The sequence below is a fragment of the Haliotis asinina genome, chromosome 12 (assembly GCF_037392515.1).
Source record: "Haliotis asinina isolate JCU_RB_2024 chromosome 12, JCU_Hal_asi_v2, whole genome shotgun sequence".
In the NCBI taxonomy this organism is placed as follows: Eukaryota; Metazoa; Mollusca; class Gastropoda; order Lepetellida; family Haliotidae; genus Haliotis; species Haliotis asinina.
This window is the reverse complement of record NC_090291.1, coordinates 52,876,142-52,889,942: the sequence shown is the minus strand read 5'-3', so window position 1 is coordinate 52,889,942 and position 13,801 is coordinate 52,876,142. Positions and strand designations below refer to the sequence as shown.

The window sequence follows — 13,801 nt, the reverse complement described above, 5'->3', positions numbered from 1 at the left end:
CTTCCTGTCTCATATCACCTGTATCATATAATCACCAAACACTAACATGTTCATTTATGTTGAACTGTGGGCATCCTGTATATGACAAAACCATCATGCGTTGGAATGCGTGTGTTAGACTTGACCAAGTCTGTTTGGTTACCCAAGAGCACGCGTTCTTTTCAAGGGAGATAACCCTTATACTTGATTTACACGGTACCGCTTCAAAACACCATGGAGCGTAATAAAGTGCCTACTCCACGCAACGATACGACGGAGACAATACTGAAGGGAATGACGGGAGTGCTTGTATGTGCGTGGTGTTATATACTACTCAAACAAGTTAAGGAATACCACCAGTAGGTTGGCTGCAGACCCACTAGCCTTAATGTGCGTACACTTTATTGAGATTCGGTGTTGTTTAACTTGTTTTGAGTAATATATACAGTTTGCATATTAGACCAAACAGTGTTGGGCAAGTCTCTGTGTTACAAGGTTTTGTTGCTATCCCGAATGATAACAGGACTGATGTGTTCCATTCTTATTCATCTTGTGCCAGCTGTGACATCAATGTCGTTGTCTTGTAGAAATATTCTACCCATGATGAACTACAAATGTTAATAACTATGATAAATGATAACTAAATAAAATACGGGAAAATGATATCAGGGCTTGATTTAAGATATGTCTACCTACTTGCACCAGGTGCAACCTGAGATGAAAACGTAGCAGCACAGACCAAACTCCAGTTGCACTGTTTTTATTGTGATATGTAATGAAAGAAATATGCTATTGTATTATTTTGGTGTTGTATTCAGAGGTTTACACATTCAAAAATTGACTTGGTATAATAATACATAACTATGTTGCACCAATGTTGGGTTGCACCAGTGCAAGTAACAAAACACTAAATGGAGCCCTGTGAAATAGATACAATACGATTCCCTGATGTTTTCCTGACTAACATTCAGTTGTATATTTTATGGTTACTGTATAGGCAGCAGCCCTCAAACCTTAACATGATTATCTCCAGGTCTTATAGAGGAGAATAACCGTTACGTATTTTATGTTTTGTCGGTGTTATGTTATATATCTCCGTATCATTGCAAGATATACTTTACAGTGAAACATTCTAACCATATGATTCGTTATGAATATGCTGGTAAGTATCAGTTCCATAAGCATCAACTGTTAATAGGTATATATAATGATTTTTAAGACTGTTTTGGCTATTTTTTATCGTTAATATCAGTACCATTTGACTGTGACGTTAGTTTCACGTGATCTAGATTCCAGAGGAAAAGGTAGGTATACACTGGTCATTACTATAGTTGTTGAATACTTGTCCGAAAAATAAGAATGTTAATTCCCAAGTACTGCCCTACTCAGTAACGCAAGGATCCGCTAGTCGAGAGTTTGAATCTCAGATTCCCACTGATTATGATCCTTGATTAGTCAGTAGTATTCTCGTAGGTTTCATGAGCGTCATACGTGTTATAGACGTTTGTCGTGTCGGGCGCTACATGAAACACGCTAAAACACTCTTCCAATTCATCCTCTTCACTCACTCAAGTAGGAGAGCCCGAACACGATTCACAATGGTATGGAAAATATGTAGTCAGTGCTGACGTTGTTATTTCACAGAACAAAAAGAAGATGGAGTACGCAGATGACTACATGGACGTCGGTTTCAGCCTCTATCTCATCCTCGCCCGTATGGTGGACCTTGACCCCAAGATCCTAGACATGCGTACGTTACAACGCTAAATATTGCATCATGGATCGTAGATATACGAACGTCAATGTAATATAAGCAGTATTTTATTTAATGTGTGTGACAGATTTAAGTATGACATACTGAATAGAAAGCGAAATCAATGTGATGGCTGCGAATACCCCTCTGGGACCATGCCTTCTTTTTCATGGGAATTAAGGACGATGTGTCTTAGGAAATGAAACGATGGAGTAAGTGGTATTCGTTTGGAGGTTTGCTCACGCTATCGAAGACTGACTGACCTGGTCTAGAGTCATCTACAAGCAGTCCGCTGTAATTTATCGGTTGCACACGTTCAGTATGAAAGTCAGTCATTTGTTCTATTTCTTCAATATATTCAACTTTTGTCGCTATGATGGCCGCCTGTCCCATTAACGTGCTTATGGTGCGTCAGTTTTTGACATGGATTTACCGAGCACGTCGCCGACAATACTGTAACAGCTTATACCCACTGAAGCTGTCATAATTACATACGTATGCCCAAAATGTGGGAACGCTTGTTGAAAAGGTGCAATAGATATACTTTCATCATGAGCGAAACGAAAGTTTGGGAACCAGTAGGTGTTAGTTTTTGTCAAATACATTCTTCTATCTGTAAAAGGATCTTGTTTAATTTCTTTCAGTATATTCGTCGTTGACGCTCTTGATAGCCATGGATACGTAAAGGTGTATGAGAATAAGTAATTATCTTTATGAAATTTGATCTATATGTACAAATGGCTCTTTTCCAAGATGACATGTCAGAAGCATGTGCGTTCTGTTCCAGTGCGCATGACACCTCTGCAACAAAAGGCCTTTAACTTCTACAAGAAGAATTGCATGTCAATAGAGGTCGTGAAGGACGATGAGCTGCAGAAAGTTAACTTCCGGGTGAAGAACAAGGTGAGGGGGGTACTTGATGACACCTTTAGGACAATGCTGACTCATTCATGATGTAACAGAATGTTATTTATTACAGATCTCCCGACTCCGTCATTGTGCCAACGGCATTCTCATTTACATACGTACCCACACTGGGAATCAAGCCATGAATCTGTGTTTGATCTAGGAACGCTTTAACCTAGTCGTCTTCATTCGTTCTTTCTGTAAGAGATGATTAAATATGCTTGTTCAGTATAGAACAAAGTCCATGGATAATAACTTCTTTTAATCGTGAGTGCGTCCTTATAGTTTGTTCTGTAATGTACTTCCCAATTTCTAAAATGCCACTCAAAGAAAATTGGATAGTTTGTTTACCCCATTATATGTTTGCAACACTAGCATGGAAACCCAACATCATTTGCCATTTTGAACTCCACTGTCAAATGGATCTGCAGGATGTTGGAGAATTTGAACATGGACCACCGTATGAAACAAAACGAAAAATGACGACAGTCGTTGTTACTCTGCCTGATGCTTGGTAATGAAGGACTCTTAGTCGGAGTCAGTCAATGTTGAACTGAGACTTGGCATCTCAGGACAGCACTAAAAAGATGGTACGAGTAGATGCAGGCATACGCACATACGTGCTTTAGTGTTAAAGACACTAACTTCCCCTCTTTATTTGTCATGCATATAATTTATTTGTAATCCAATCTATAGTCTTGTATTTCTCCCACAGCGGGTACTCAGGGAAGAAATCAAGGAAAAGCTGAAATGGAGTGTAGACAGATCGTCGCCAAGCAACAAAATCCGGGACCTGATGGCCTGGAGCAAGGACATCATGAAGGACATTGCCTACCAGCAGCGGATCCTGAGCAACTTCCTGGCGCTCTGTATCACCAAGGGATGGTAAGTTAAACCAAATAGTATCTTAGAAGAATATGTCTAGAATATCTATTAAATGGAGTACCGACAAAGTGAAAGAATTTAAACAGTCAACATGTAGATTTTACAATAAACGTACATATGTGTGCTTTTGAGACGAAAATCCAGAGACATAGTCGTTTATCTGACATGTGGGTTTGGAGTCGTGTAGGTGTGGTTCTGTGAGTACGTGTGTGCGTGCGCGTGTGTTTGTGTGTGTGCTATACTGCAAACTAAAGTCGGCACATAATGTTCAAAATGAGACACTCACTCATGTCAGTATCACTGAGGTATGCATAAGCTTCTCTATTTCCACTAGGTTGTGTGCAAGCTATTTATTTCCCCTGTCTCTGTGTCAGTAGTACCCCTCTCTGTTTCACATGGGTTTTGTGTCCGTATTACGCCTCCGTACTTCCCGTATTCAGGCTCATCTGGAATCATGCCGTGACGCTTCTGAGTTTTGGCATCAACATGTTGATGCTGGCGACGTGGAAAGCCAAAGGGTCGATGGAGACACCCGACATCTTCTCGAGCAACACCACGGGGATACCACCACTACTAGTCGAGTAAGAACAGTTCTGTCGCTTACATATCTTCTTTCACAACGAAGTAGGACTAGAGTCTTTATTATTTAACATCCTGTGTGAAAATGTCATAATTTATATATGTGCATAAATGGATAAAGGGAGTTGTCGACTTGGAGATTTGGCTGGAAATATAAATGGTATTAGCTGGGATCAGCACTCCCCTGAGAACTTTTCAAGGAGCGAGTAAGAGCGTGCCCTCCTATGGTTGAGAAAAAACTTTCCCTTTTAAGGCGGAGGAAGATCATTTTCTTGATTATATGTTTGTATACAAAGAGTTGTCCTGATCATATTTCATCTTGCTGTTCCCACGCTGAGTGGCAGGTCCACTGTATGGTGGTGTGGATAGACCGTCCAGTTGTGTGTCCTATGATGCCCAATATGCTGCAATCTCTGTTCCAGCCCTGTCCCCGCCATCATAAATCTTGGAGCGGATACATACGACGTGGTCCTGAAGAGTATGGGCTTCACCCACAACGTCCTCTGCCTCCTCGTGCTCATCAGCTACTTCGTGTGCAATCATCCGCGACTGCCAAACCCTAAAACCATGTTCATGAACCTCAAGCAAGTTACTCTTCCCAAAATAGCTAACATATTTGTGTAACCTGGGACCTGTCAGGCTGAAAACAAAAAATTGTAAACCAAATGTTACTGTGTTCTGTAATCTGATTGGTTGAAAAACATGATCAAATGGTATTAGATTCCCGGAAACTGCAAGACTATTCACTGCGTATTGACACGTAAACAATTGTTTTATTGAGTCATCAACAGTGGTGACGTAATTCAAATCATATTGTGACGTAAAGTTAGACTGACGTCACAAATGAGCAACTCCAGATGCTACCATGGGAACCAGCTGATACGGCGAGCTGATGACACTTCACTGCTGTACCCCTACTCGATGTAAACGAGTGCAGACAGTAAAACCCCTTTGGTTTACTTTTTTGTTTACAATGTCGATAAACATCACGTGTTGGCCAATTTCCGGGTGTTATTGAGTATTTGAAGCACGGGAATGCATTAAAATGAAAAATTCCCGTGCTTCAAATACTCAATAACACCAGGAAATTGGCCAACACATGATGTTTATCTCCTAAATAACATATATTCACAATCTTCGTAGTCAGGATATCGCTTTGTGGCTATATCTTTGGCTCTATCTTAGTGTTCAAAACCTGACTGGTAATTCCCATACCATAACAGAGATTGAAAGCAATCATAATCTTGATGATTTCTTGCACAAGACTTGAACGATGCTTTAAATTTGTTACAGTTTGTCACATTGAATTAAATAAGATTTTACACGTTTGTACAGATTGTGTCAGACTGCACAGATTGAATTAAGAACTATAATGAAAACTGTGACGTTGCATTTAGCATGTCCGCATGCTCAATGCACTTATTTGGATTTCTGAACATTATTTATTAAAATTCAAAAACTATTTTTACAAGCTCAACAATTGGAATAGCGGAATGTTAACGATAGATGACCGTAAGTGATATTTATCTAATTATTATTGCCGATGTAACATCTAGTCTGATCATGACTATTCACAAAGTGTAACAAGGCAAGAAGCACGTGTTACAGTCAGTATCGTATTTTAGGAGCGCGGTGAGGAAGAAGAAAGACGACGAAGAGGAAGATGGGAAGAAGAAAGAACATGAGTCCAAGCTAGACGCCCGCTTCTTCAGTTTCACCACCTTCTACTACCTGGTGAGTTGCGGTCGCTCTCATGTGTGGTTTAAGCACTGGAAATTTGGCGATCAGTTGGACGTTTAAACACCGGGCACTTACATTGAGATTTGATTATAAACCACGATCATTCAACAAGCCCGATACGGTTTTACCCTTGCCCTATCTCTATAAGGTTGTCCTTCTAAGCCACTGCATTGTGTTTCTACAGGCATTCTTGGCGTTGTCGATAGGAGGGACGTTCTCAAACGGCTACTGCTTCGCCTTCCATCTCCTCAACATCGTCAACAACAACCAGCTGCTGAGCGGAGTCATCAAGGCCGTTACTCATCCAGGTGTGTTGGAGGTGGCTTAGCTACGACCAGTTTCTTTGTTTTAAAGCGTAATTGTCTTTACGTTTCCACATATAATTCCAGTTACCGTACAGTACCTGTGCAGAGTCTTTGCAGTCTTTCAGTCTGTACTGTATGCAGTGAACTTTCGGAATGATAAATATTGACATCCTGTACTTTACATTCCTCTGAAATGAAGGAATTGCCGACAGTATCTGATTCTCGGGGAGCAATGTGGTAAAAATGACTGATCGCAAAGCCATTAATATCTTAAGGTGGAAAGGTATAATCGAAGGTGGAAAATACTTATCCAGGCAATGTTGCAATTGTTATCAATAACTGTTTCAGCTAAGTCCTTGGTGTGGGTGGCCATCCTGGGGTTGGTGGTGTTTTACCTGTATGCAATCATTGGGTTCGCGCTGATGCGGAGTATGTTCAACCCGGATAGTAACCTGTACTGTGACACTTTGTGGCAGTGTACCATCACTGTCATCCGGTACGGCTTGATCGGAGATCTCTTTGAGGTAAGTACCAGCACCGATGACTTCCGACATACAAGGAACGGCCATAGACTTTGAAACACTCACTGTACAGAGTTGCTTCATGGATAGACAACTTAATTATTGATAGACAATAGATAACAGATACAACGTGTCGGTATGATGGTAACATGGCAGCTTCTAACTGACACATAAAGAAACTCTTATTATTGTTGATTGTTGAATCTTATTTAAGTGAAAGAATTGGGCAGTACAATTTTTTTGCTTCAAATTATCATGTATACTTGTATGACATACAAGTGATCGTGATAAAGTGTGTTTCCTTGCACAGTAGTATTCTGTGTTGAATGTTCTGCTCAGTAATGTTCTGTTCAGTAATGTTCTGTTGAGTAATGTTCTGTGTACCGTGGACTCCCAGGTGCTCATCCCTCATGATAACGAGAAGACATTCCAGAAGTTCGGCTTGGTGGTTATCTACCATGTCTCTTTCTTCATCTTCATCACCACCATTGGTCTCAACATCATCTTCGGTATCATCGTCGACACCTTCTCAGAGCTCAGAGATCTCAAGGTATCCACAAAATGATTTTCGGTTTCGGTCACAGCCGATCATGAGTTCGAATCCCAGTTTGCACCACGCCAACATGGCGCACAGCTGAGAATCGGGCTCACACACTGACATCAATAATAACAAGACTACTGTTCAAAGCCACGATAAAGAAAAAAAGTATATAAGACCAATGGTCCATTCAAATTCAAAGTAAAGTTAATCTGCATGAACATATCGCAAACATCTCCATGAGAATGATACCCAACATCTGTTTACCTTTGTATAAGAACAAGCCTGAATGATATACTATTTCAAGGTCCTTCACGTGTCTGAAAAAGTGATGTGCAAGAGGGTGCTACGTGTCCCTTCGTCTATATGCTGTTGTAGTTATACATTGTCAAACATATCCGTTTCATCATACATCCGACATCATATAAAAATGTCATATTGTCCATTGAATTGCTAAACAACGAACTAGCTGCAACCTTAGCCATTGTGGTAGCTATAGGTTGATGTGTTTACTAGTGACAAGACGTGCTGGCTTGAGAGCTAGTTCTGTTGTCATCACGCAATGCGTTTTGAGTTCACCATGTACAGGTTATTGAATGTTCACTTCACGTGTGATGTATTGTGTGTCCACAGTGGACGGCTGAGTCTGACATGCGCGACACCTGCTTCATCTGCAGCCGGAACAGCTACGACTTTGAGCATCATGGGAAGGTAATGGAGACAGTATCCCAGCCATGTGTTATCGGTCCAACTCCTGGTAACACGACGGGACACATTCAATCTCTAAAACACATTTAAGTTCTTCTCTGAATTGCTAGATGAATATAACCGTTTCACAAGTACCTAGCAGTCGATAGACTATTATCTTATAATGAAAATTATAAAATATCTTGACCTTGGTGCCCTTTAATACAGTAAATGGACTTTCTTGTATATCAGTTAATGTTTTGTGAATTTCCAGGGATTCGAGCACCATGTTCGTTGTGAACACAACATGTGGGCCTACATTTTCTTCTTCATTCACCTGAACGGAACCAAGGTCAACGACTACACAGCCATGGAGATGTATGTCTATAAGCTGGTATGTTCTTGTTTTGAACTTTGGTGGAAGCATATAAAATATCTTCCGCATATCTTCTGCAGTGATGAGGTCATTGACTATTGCAATTGTGATCTGACCAACCAGAAACTAGTTACCATTAAATATATACATCTTCGTCATAATAATACTCATCTTGTGAACTTGGAGGAGTCAATATGGGCTTCAATATGGGCTTTGTTTTCATTAAACGTCACACATTTCTATACTCGAAGCTCATTTTACCGACTGGGAGATCCGGGCAGATAGGCACCTTGTACTTGAACTGGATGTATACCAGTGTACAAATGGAAACCCACATACTCTAACGACAACTGGCGTTTCTCTAGTACGTCCACAGCCCAGACTTCACCGTGTCTCACTACATGATAACACTCTCACTACATGATAACACTACTTCCTCTCCAACAGTTGGGGAAGGAGAACTTCGACTTCTTCCCGCTGGACCGCGCCCTGTCGCTGGCCTCCATGGGTAAAGACTCCACAGAGACCAAGCTGGATGACCTCCTGTACCAGGTCACGTCCATAGTGGAGAAACAGAGGACGGAGGTAAGGGACATCACTCATCGCTATCAATTTGAAATGATATGTAGTCTTCTCTTTTTTCTGGTTTTTTTTTTGTTTGTTTTTTATTCATTGTGCCAGTTTTATGTGTGGTTTTAAATATGTATCTTTTCTCGTGGTCATTTCCATATTTACAATACTGTTCAGAAGATATACTACTCATAAAAAGGATAAAGCACCATCCGGTTCAGGGTTACATCATAACCATGATTACATCATAAATATTCGTAGATAAATGGCATATATTAGGGTGCGGCGTTCCGCTTACCTGGATACAGTGCCAACGCGATGTGTGTTTACTGTTATACAATCAACAGGCATTTGTTGCTAAATTATGGCGTCAAATATTAGGTTGTATACGTTTTAGATTGGTAAACATTGAAATTCACATATGCAGTCCTCATTCTCGATTCTGTCTTCCTAGGAACTGGAAAAGAAGAGACGCGAAGAGAAAATGCGTCAAAAGATCTGGGAACAGAAACATCGTTTGGGATCATTCCGCCGTCGAGCCCGTCTCCCTGGCCCAACAGAACCAGACCCACTGATGCAGATCTCACCCGCTGCCGCAACCGCTCAGCTCGGGGACGACAGTCGCATGATGCAGCTGAGCCCACTGCCTGGACTTGGACCCCTTCACCGTAGACCCAGCATCTCCGAACACGGCCATGCGTCGGAACTCCAGCTAAGGAGAGCTAGCATTACAGACCATTCAGATCTTCTAAGGAGACCAAGTATCTCCGACCACTCGGATTTCCCCATTCGCAGACCCAGTATCTCTGATCACGCGGACATGTATCGAAGGCCAAGCATTTCTGATCATGCAGCATTCATCAGTGGCCATCGCCACCGCCATCACGACCGCCATAGAGCGATGAGGAGTGTGAGTCCACTTCGGCATGAAGCAGACCCGAGGTTCTTCCGCGGTCCAAGTCCATCTAGGTTCGACTCTGAGGAACCCTATGTCAGAAATTTGAGTCCAGTACGATACGACGCAGGTACGAGAAGCCCTTCTCGTTCCAGACAGGGAAGCGAAACAGATTTGATGGGTCTGAGCCCAGTACATACACGTCGGGAACCTCCGTCACGGGATCTGGGCATGCAGGCAATGAGCATGCTCAGTCCTAAATGGATCGACAGCAGGTCTACAAGTCCACGCGGAGCTACTGTTTTCTTCCCAGAAACCGAGTCGCTGCACAGTTTGAGAGAGGGTGCTGAACGCACCATGCCAGGACAGTATCCGGACCCCCTCGAGGGTCCAGTTTACGGTCTTGACCAGGAAGCGCCCACGAGGGAGAGGGAGGGAGACGCCGACAGCACTGGCAGCGGCGATTACGGCAGATACGAGACAAGAATATAAACATTAACGCAAGCGTTTCTCAGGGGTCAATGCCAGTTAATGATTGCTTACAAAACTGTTATTCATGTATGTAAATGCTAGTGCCGTTGTAGTGACGATGTAGCTCCAGTTTGACTTACTAGTATCTGTCAGTGTACAAGCCTCTCTAAGACTGGCACAAGCTGCTGGTCCTTTATCAGAAAGGGGAGACAACCGCCGCTGAAACCAGGTGTACTACAATAGATGTGATGATACAAGAGTATGGTGCATGATGTGTTAAATAAGCATCGAGCAGTACCCTTTCTGTTGTGACCAAGCATCGTTGTGTACATCATTTCTAAAGGAAAAGCCTTGGACGTTTTTGGCTCCAAGAAATAAGTTCGCACCAACAGCAATTCTGACAGGAAAACAACTCATTTAAAGACTGATAATTCAGACGTTCTTCAAGCACATATTATAACCAGATCAATGTTCGTCAAAATTCCATTTTCAGCTACATTGGAAGTATCCTGAACAAATTACCTGCTTGAGAATGATTCGTAGTTTTTGAGAATTGCAGTGTTTTCCCCGCTGATCTTAGACTTATGTATTTCGATCAACTACCAATAGCGCCTGTCACTGGTAGTACAAACATCTGACGTTTCTAATCTGTTAAAGTAGGTACACACTCACACCGATTTAGAATGAGTATAGAGCTTCCATTTTCTCCCAACCCGGTATTTTCTGCCCTAACTAGAGTTTTCCCACAAGTAATACTACTCAATCTGACCCTTGTATATCATATTATATCTTGATCATTCCACGATGCTTAACATGCGCATTGTATTGTATCTGCTGAAATCTCCTGCGTGACGTCATTTCACGTTGCTTGAGTACCCACGAAATAACATCACTCATCTCGTGCTCCCTTTTAATGATCTCATTCTTTTCAGTTCTTCATATTAACAGTCATTCAATTTTTCCTATAATTTGTGTAAATAGAACTGCTGTAAATAATCCTGCTCGGAAATCATGCATTCATCGCAGCCAAACAAATGCCAACATTTCTAACACATGAGGTGACAACAAAAGCAGTTCTTGTTCGTCAGAATCGGAAGTGTTATTTTCGTTTGAATAGCTCGTTTGCAAAATGACGGTTTGTCCGCCTCAAATCCGGGTTCTGTTCTTCAAAATGTGTATATCAGTAACCTAAAGTGTAAATCTGAATGCACAAACAATTACAAGACACCCGTCGCTTTACACTTTAATATCTGAAAACGTATTTTCAATACATTTTATTGTATCTCTCAAAACACCAGACATGAAATATAATTAAATTCTGGCCATGACAGGAAGTTCGGGGTTTGAAGGATAAACAAATTATTACACTTACTGAACAAAGCATACCTTACGAAAGACGAACTATTTTGTTGTACCTTACGTGTTTTTAATCACATTTATGTCAAAATATTTGTAAGGCGACCTCTCCAACATTCGACGCCTGAGAATGCATTTTATCATTATACTGAATCTTTACTATTAACCGTTCGTTATTCAACCCATGCTGTCATGTCATCTTGAATTGCAGCATAACAAAAACTATATCCCTCCAACTCGTGTTTAATTCAAACATTGACCCATGTACTCCTGAAGCAGCAACTGGGGCTCATCATTAGCCAGATAGGGTGGTCTTAGCGGCTGGCCCGGTCCCCAAGACGCCACAGACCTCTGCAGAGTGATGACTCTTTGCCAAGCAAGGATCCGCTGGTCGGTGGTAGGCTAGATTACGATAACAGCTCTGTCGGTATGAGCAAGAGCGTTGAACAGCGTGTCTGTATTTAGCTGACGCCCTAATATAGCGGACATACTACTAGCGTCTTGGTTGCTAGTTCTTCACCTTCCATAAGGCATTAGTAACTACCCGGTTGTATTATTTACCATTTTCATGTGTTTGTAGAACTTCCGACAGCGTCAGTTCCTTGAACTCATAGACATATGTCGTTATACATACGGTTGTGTTTTACTCAAACGGTTGTAGTAAAAGGTTTTATTATATGATGGCGTCATTCTGTCACCTGTTACCATTTTTAATTGTCAGTTCGATATTGGCACCGAGATATGTTTCTCTGAAATCAGTGAAATGCGAGCATGACTATGTTTATGCAATGATCTGTACATAAATAGACACATTTTCAGACATACTTTTAAGTACTTATTGTTTTATGTTTTCCTACCGTCGTCCAATATTGTCACTCTCCATACGTGGAAAACTTAATATCATGGTTCAGTCTGGATGACTCGACTGTGTGATACAGTAGATGCCTATTCATCATCAAGCGTCTGTACTCGTATGACTATCAAACCATCATTCTGGAACAACCGACGGTCGGTTACGGAAAGGAACGAAAGGTGACCTCGGGTGTTTACGTTGGTTATCCAACGGAGCACCGGCTTGAACGGGAGTAGCCGACTGATGTAGCAGGTCTCCGAGTTGTTAGTTGTGATGTTTTGCTAGGATATAGATGTTGCAGTTTCTTGGTTTCTGTTAGTGAGATCCTGATCTGACAGTTGGACGCTGGTTATATTAATGACTCACGGGGTTTCTTTAAACAGGATACGTTTCTTGTACATACGATTCCATTACAATTAATATAGACCTTCGTTTCCATGACAGCCATTACTCTGTAGAACTTGCATCCAGGTTCCACGGAAGCTGTTTCCCAAAGCTAACGGACAAAATTTCCGTCAAGACTTACACAAAAGTTATTAATATACGAACAGGATTTCTCCACGCGCTATGTAAAATGCTGCCAGACCTGTTAACCACGTGAGGCATCTTAGAGTGTACCGTATTTCCTCTAATAAGCGCCGCATACGTTTTTTCATAAATGTACTCTCCCTTGATGCAAAAATAGATCGATTAAGGAATGGTCCTTTTCGTCGTAACTTCCTGTCCTCCACATGACACGGGTCAATGGATACTACGTAATCCTAAGCCTAATATACGCTTGGGTGGTTATTAGAGGAAACACTACACACGGAACTACATGTTTAAGTGGATATAGAAGATGACTTATACATACGTGATGTCTAAAATCTGATGCTTTAGTTGGAAAAGTATGAATTCATCTGACATTTGTCTCCGGTCACATCTGGTCGTCATGGCCTACGAAAACAATCATCTGTATCCGTGTATATGTAAGACCGGTGTAAGTGCATACCCGTGTATACGCTAGTCTGACATACGCTCAGTCTGTACATGTATATACTATTGATCAATATGCACATTGATACAAAGTGAATGTCCACCTGACTAAGTGTGCCGTTTGAGTTCCATTATTAGCCCATATATAATATATACAAGTTTCAGACTAGCGTATATATGTTTTATGTTGCGCGAGTATAGTTCTTCATAATTTTATACTGCAGTCTATCACATATCACAGGGTAGCCCTTTAAAAGCCTCACTAGTGAAAGTGTTGTTTTTCCTTTCTTTATATAAATATGTTCCATTATATCCTATCTTACGTATACATGTATATATGACTGCAATGGCTGGCGTATACCTGATTAAAAGCAATCTCACGTTCACTATTTGAGTATATGCCCACCTGACG

General features: G+C 41.3%; 1 protein-coding gene across 2 annotated transcripts in view; it reads left to right on the top strand.

The window, feature by feature from the left end:
* Positions 1 to 12,385, top strand: part of LOC137257886 (inositol 1,4,5-trisphosphate-gated calcium channel ITPR3-like) — a 140,894-nt gene extending 128,509 nt beyond the window's left edge. For both annotated transcript variants that reach the window (XM_067795379.1, XM_067795378.1), the window contains 13 exons: positions 1,624 to 1,729; positions 2,520 to 2,635; positions 3,354 to 3,523; positions 3,964 to 4,104; positions 4,525 to 4,686; positions 5,728 to 5,836; positions 6,027 to 6,150; positions 6,496 to 6,671; positions 7,066 to 7,218; positions 7,840 to 7,917; positions 8,168 to 8,287; positions 8,717 to 8,854; positions 9,294 to 12,385. In XM_067795379.1, coding sequence (XP_067651480.1) covers positions 1,624 to 1,729; positions 2,520 to 2,635; positions 3,354 to 3,523; positions 3,964 to 4,104; positions 4,525 to 4,686; positions 5,728 to 5,836; positions 6,027 to 6,150; positions 6,496 to 6,671; positions 7,066 to 7,218; positions 7,840 to 7,917; positions 8,168 to 8,287; positions 8,717 to 8,854; positions 9,294 to 10,226 — 2,526 coding nt within the window. In that variant the 3' untranslated portion in view covers positions 10,227 to 12,385. The remainder of the gene's footprint in view (positions 1 to 1,623; positions 1,730 to 2,519; positions 2,636 to 3,353; positions 3,524 to 3,963; positions 4,105 to 4,524; positions 4,687 to 5,727; positions 5,837 to 6,026; positions 6,151 to 6,495; positions 6,672 to 7,065; positions 7,219 to 7,839; positions 7,918 to 8,167; positions 8,288 to 8,716; positions 8,855 to 9,293) is intronic.
* Positions 12,386 to 13,801: the final 1,416 nt, after the last annotated feature.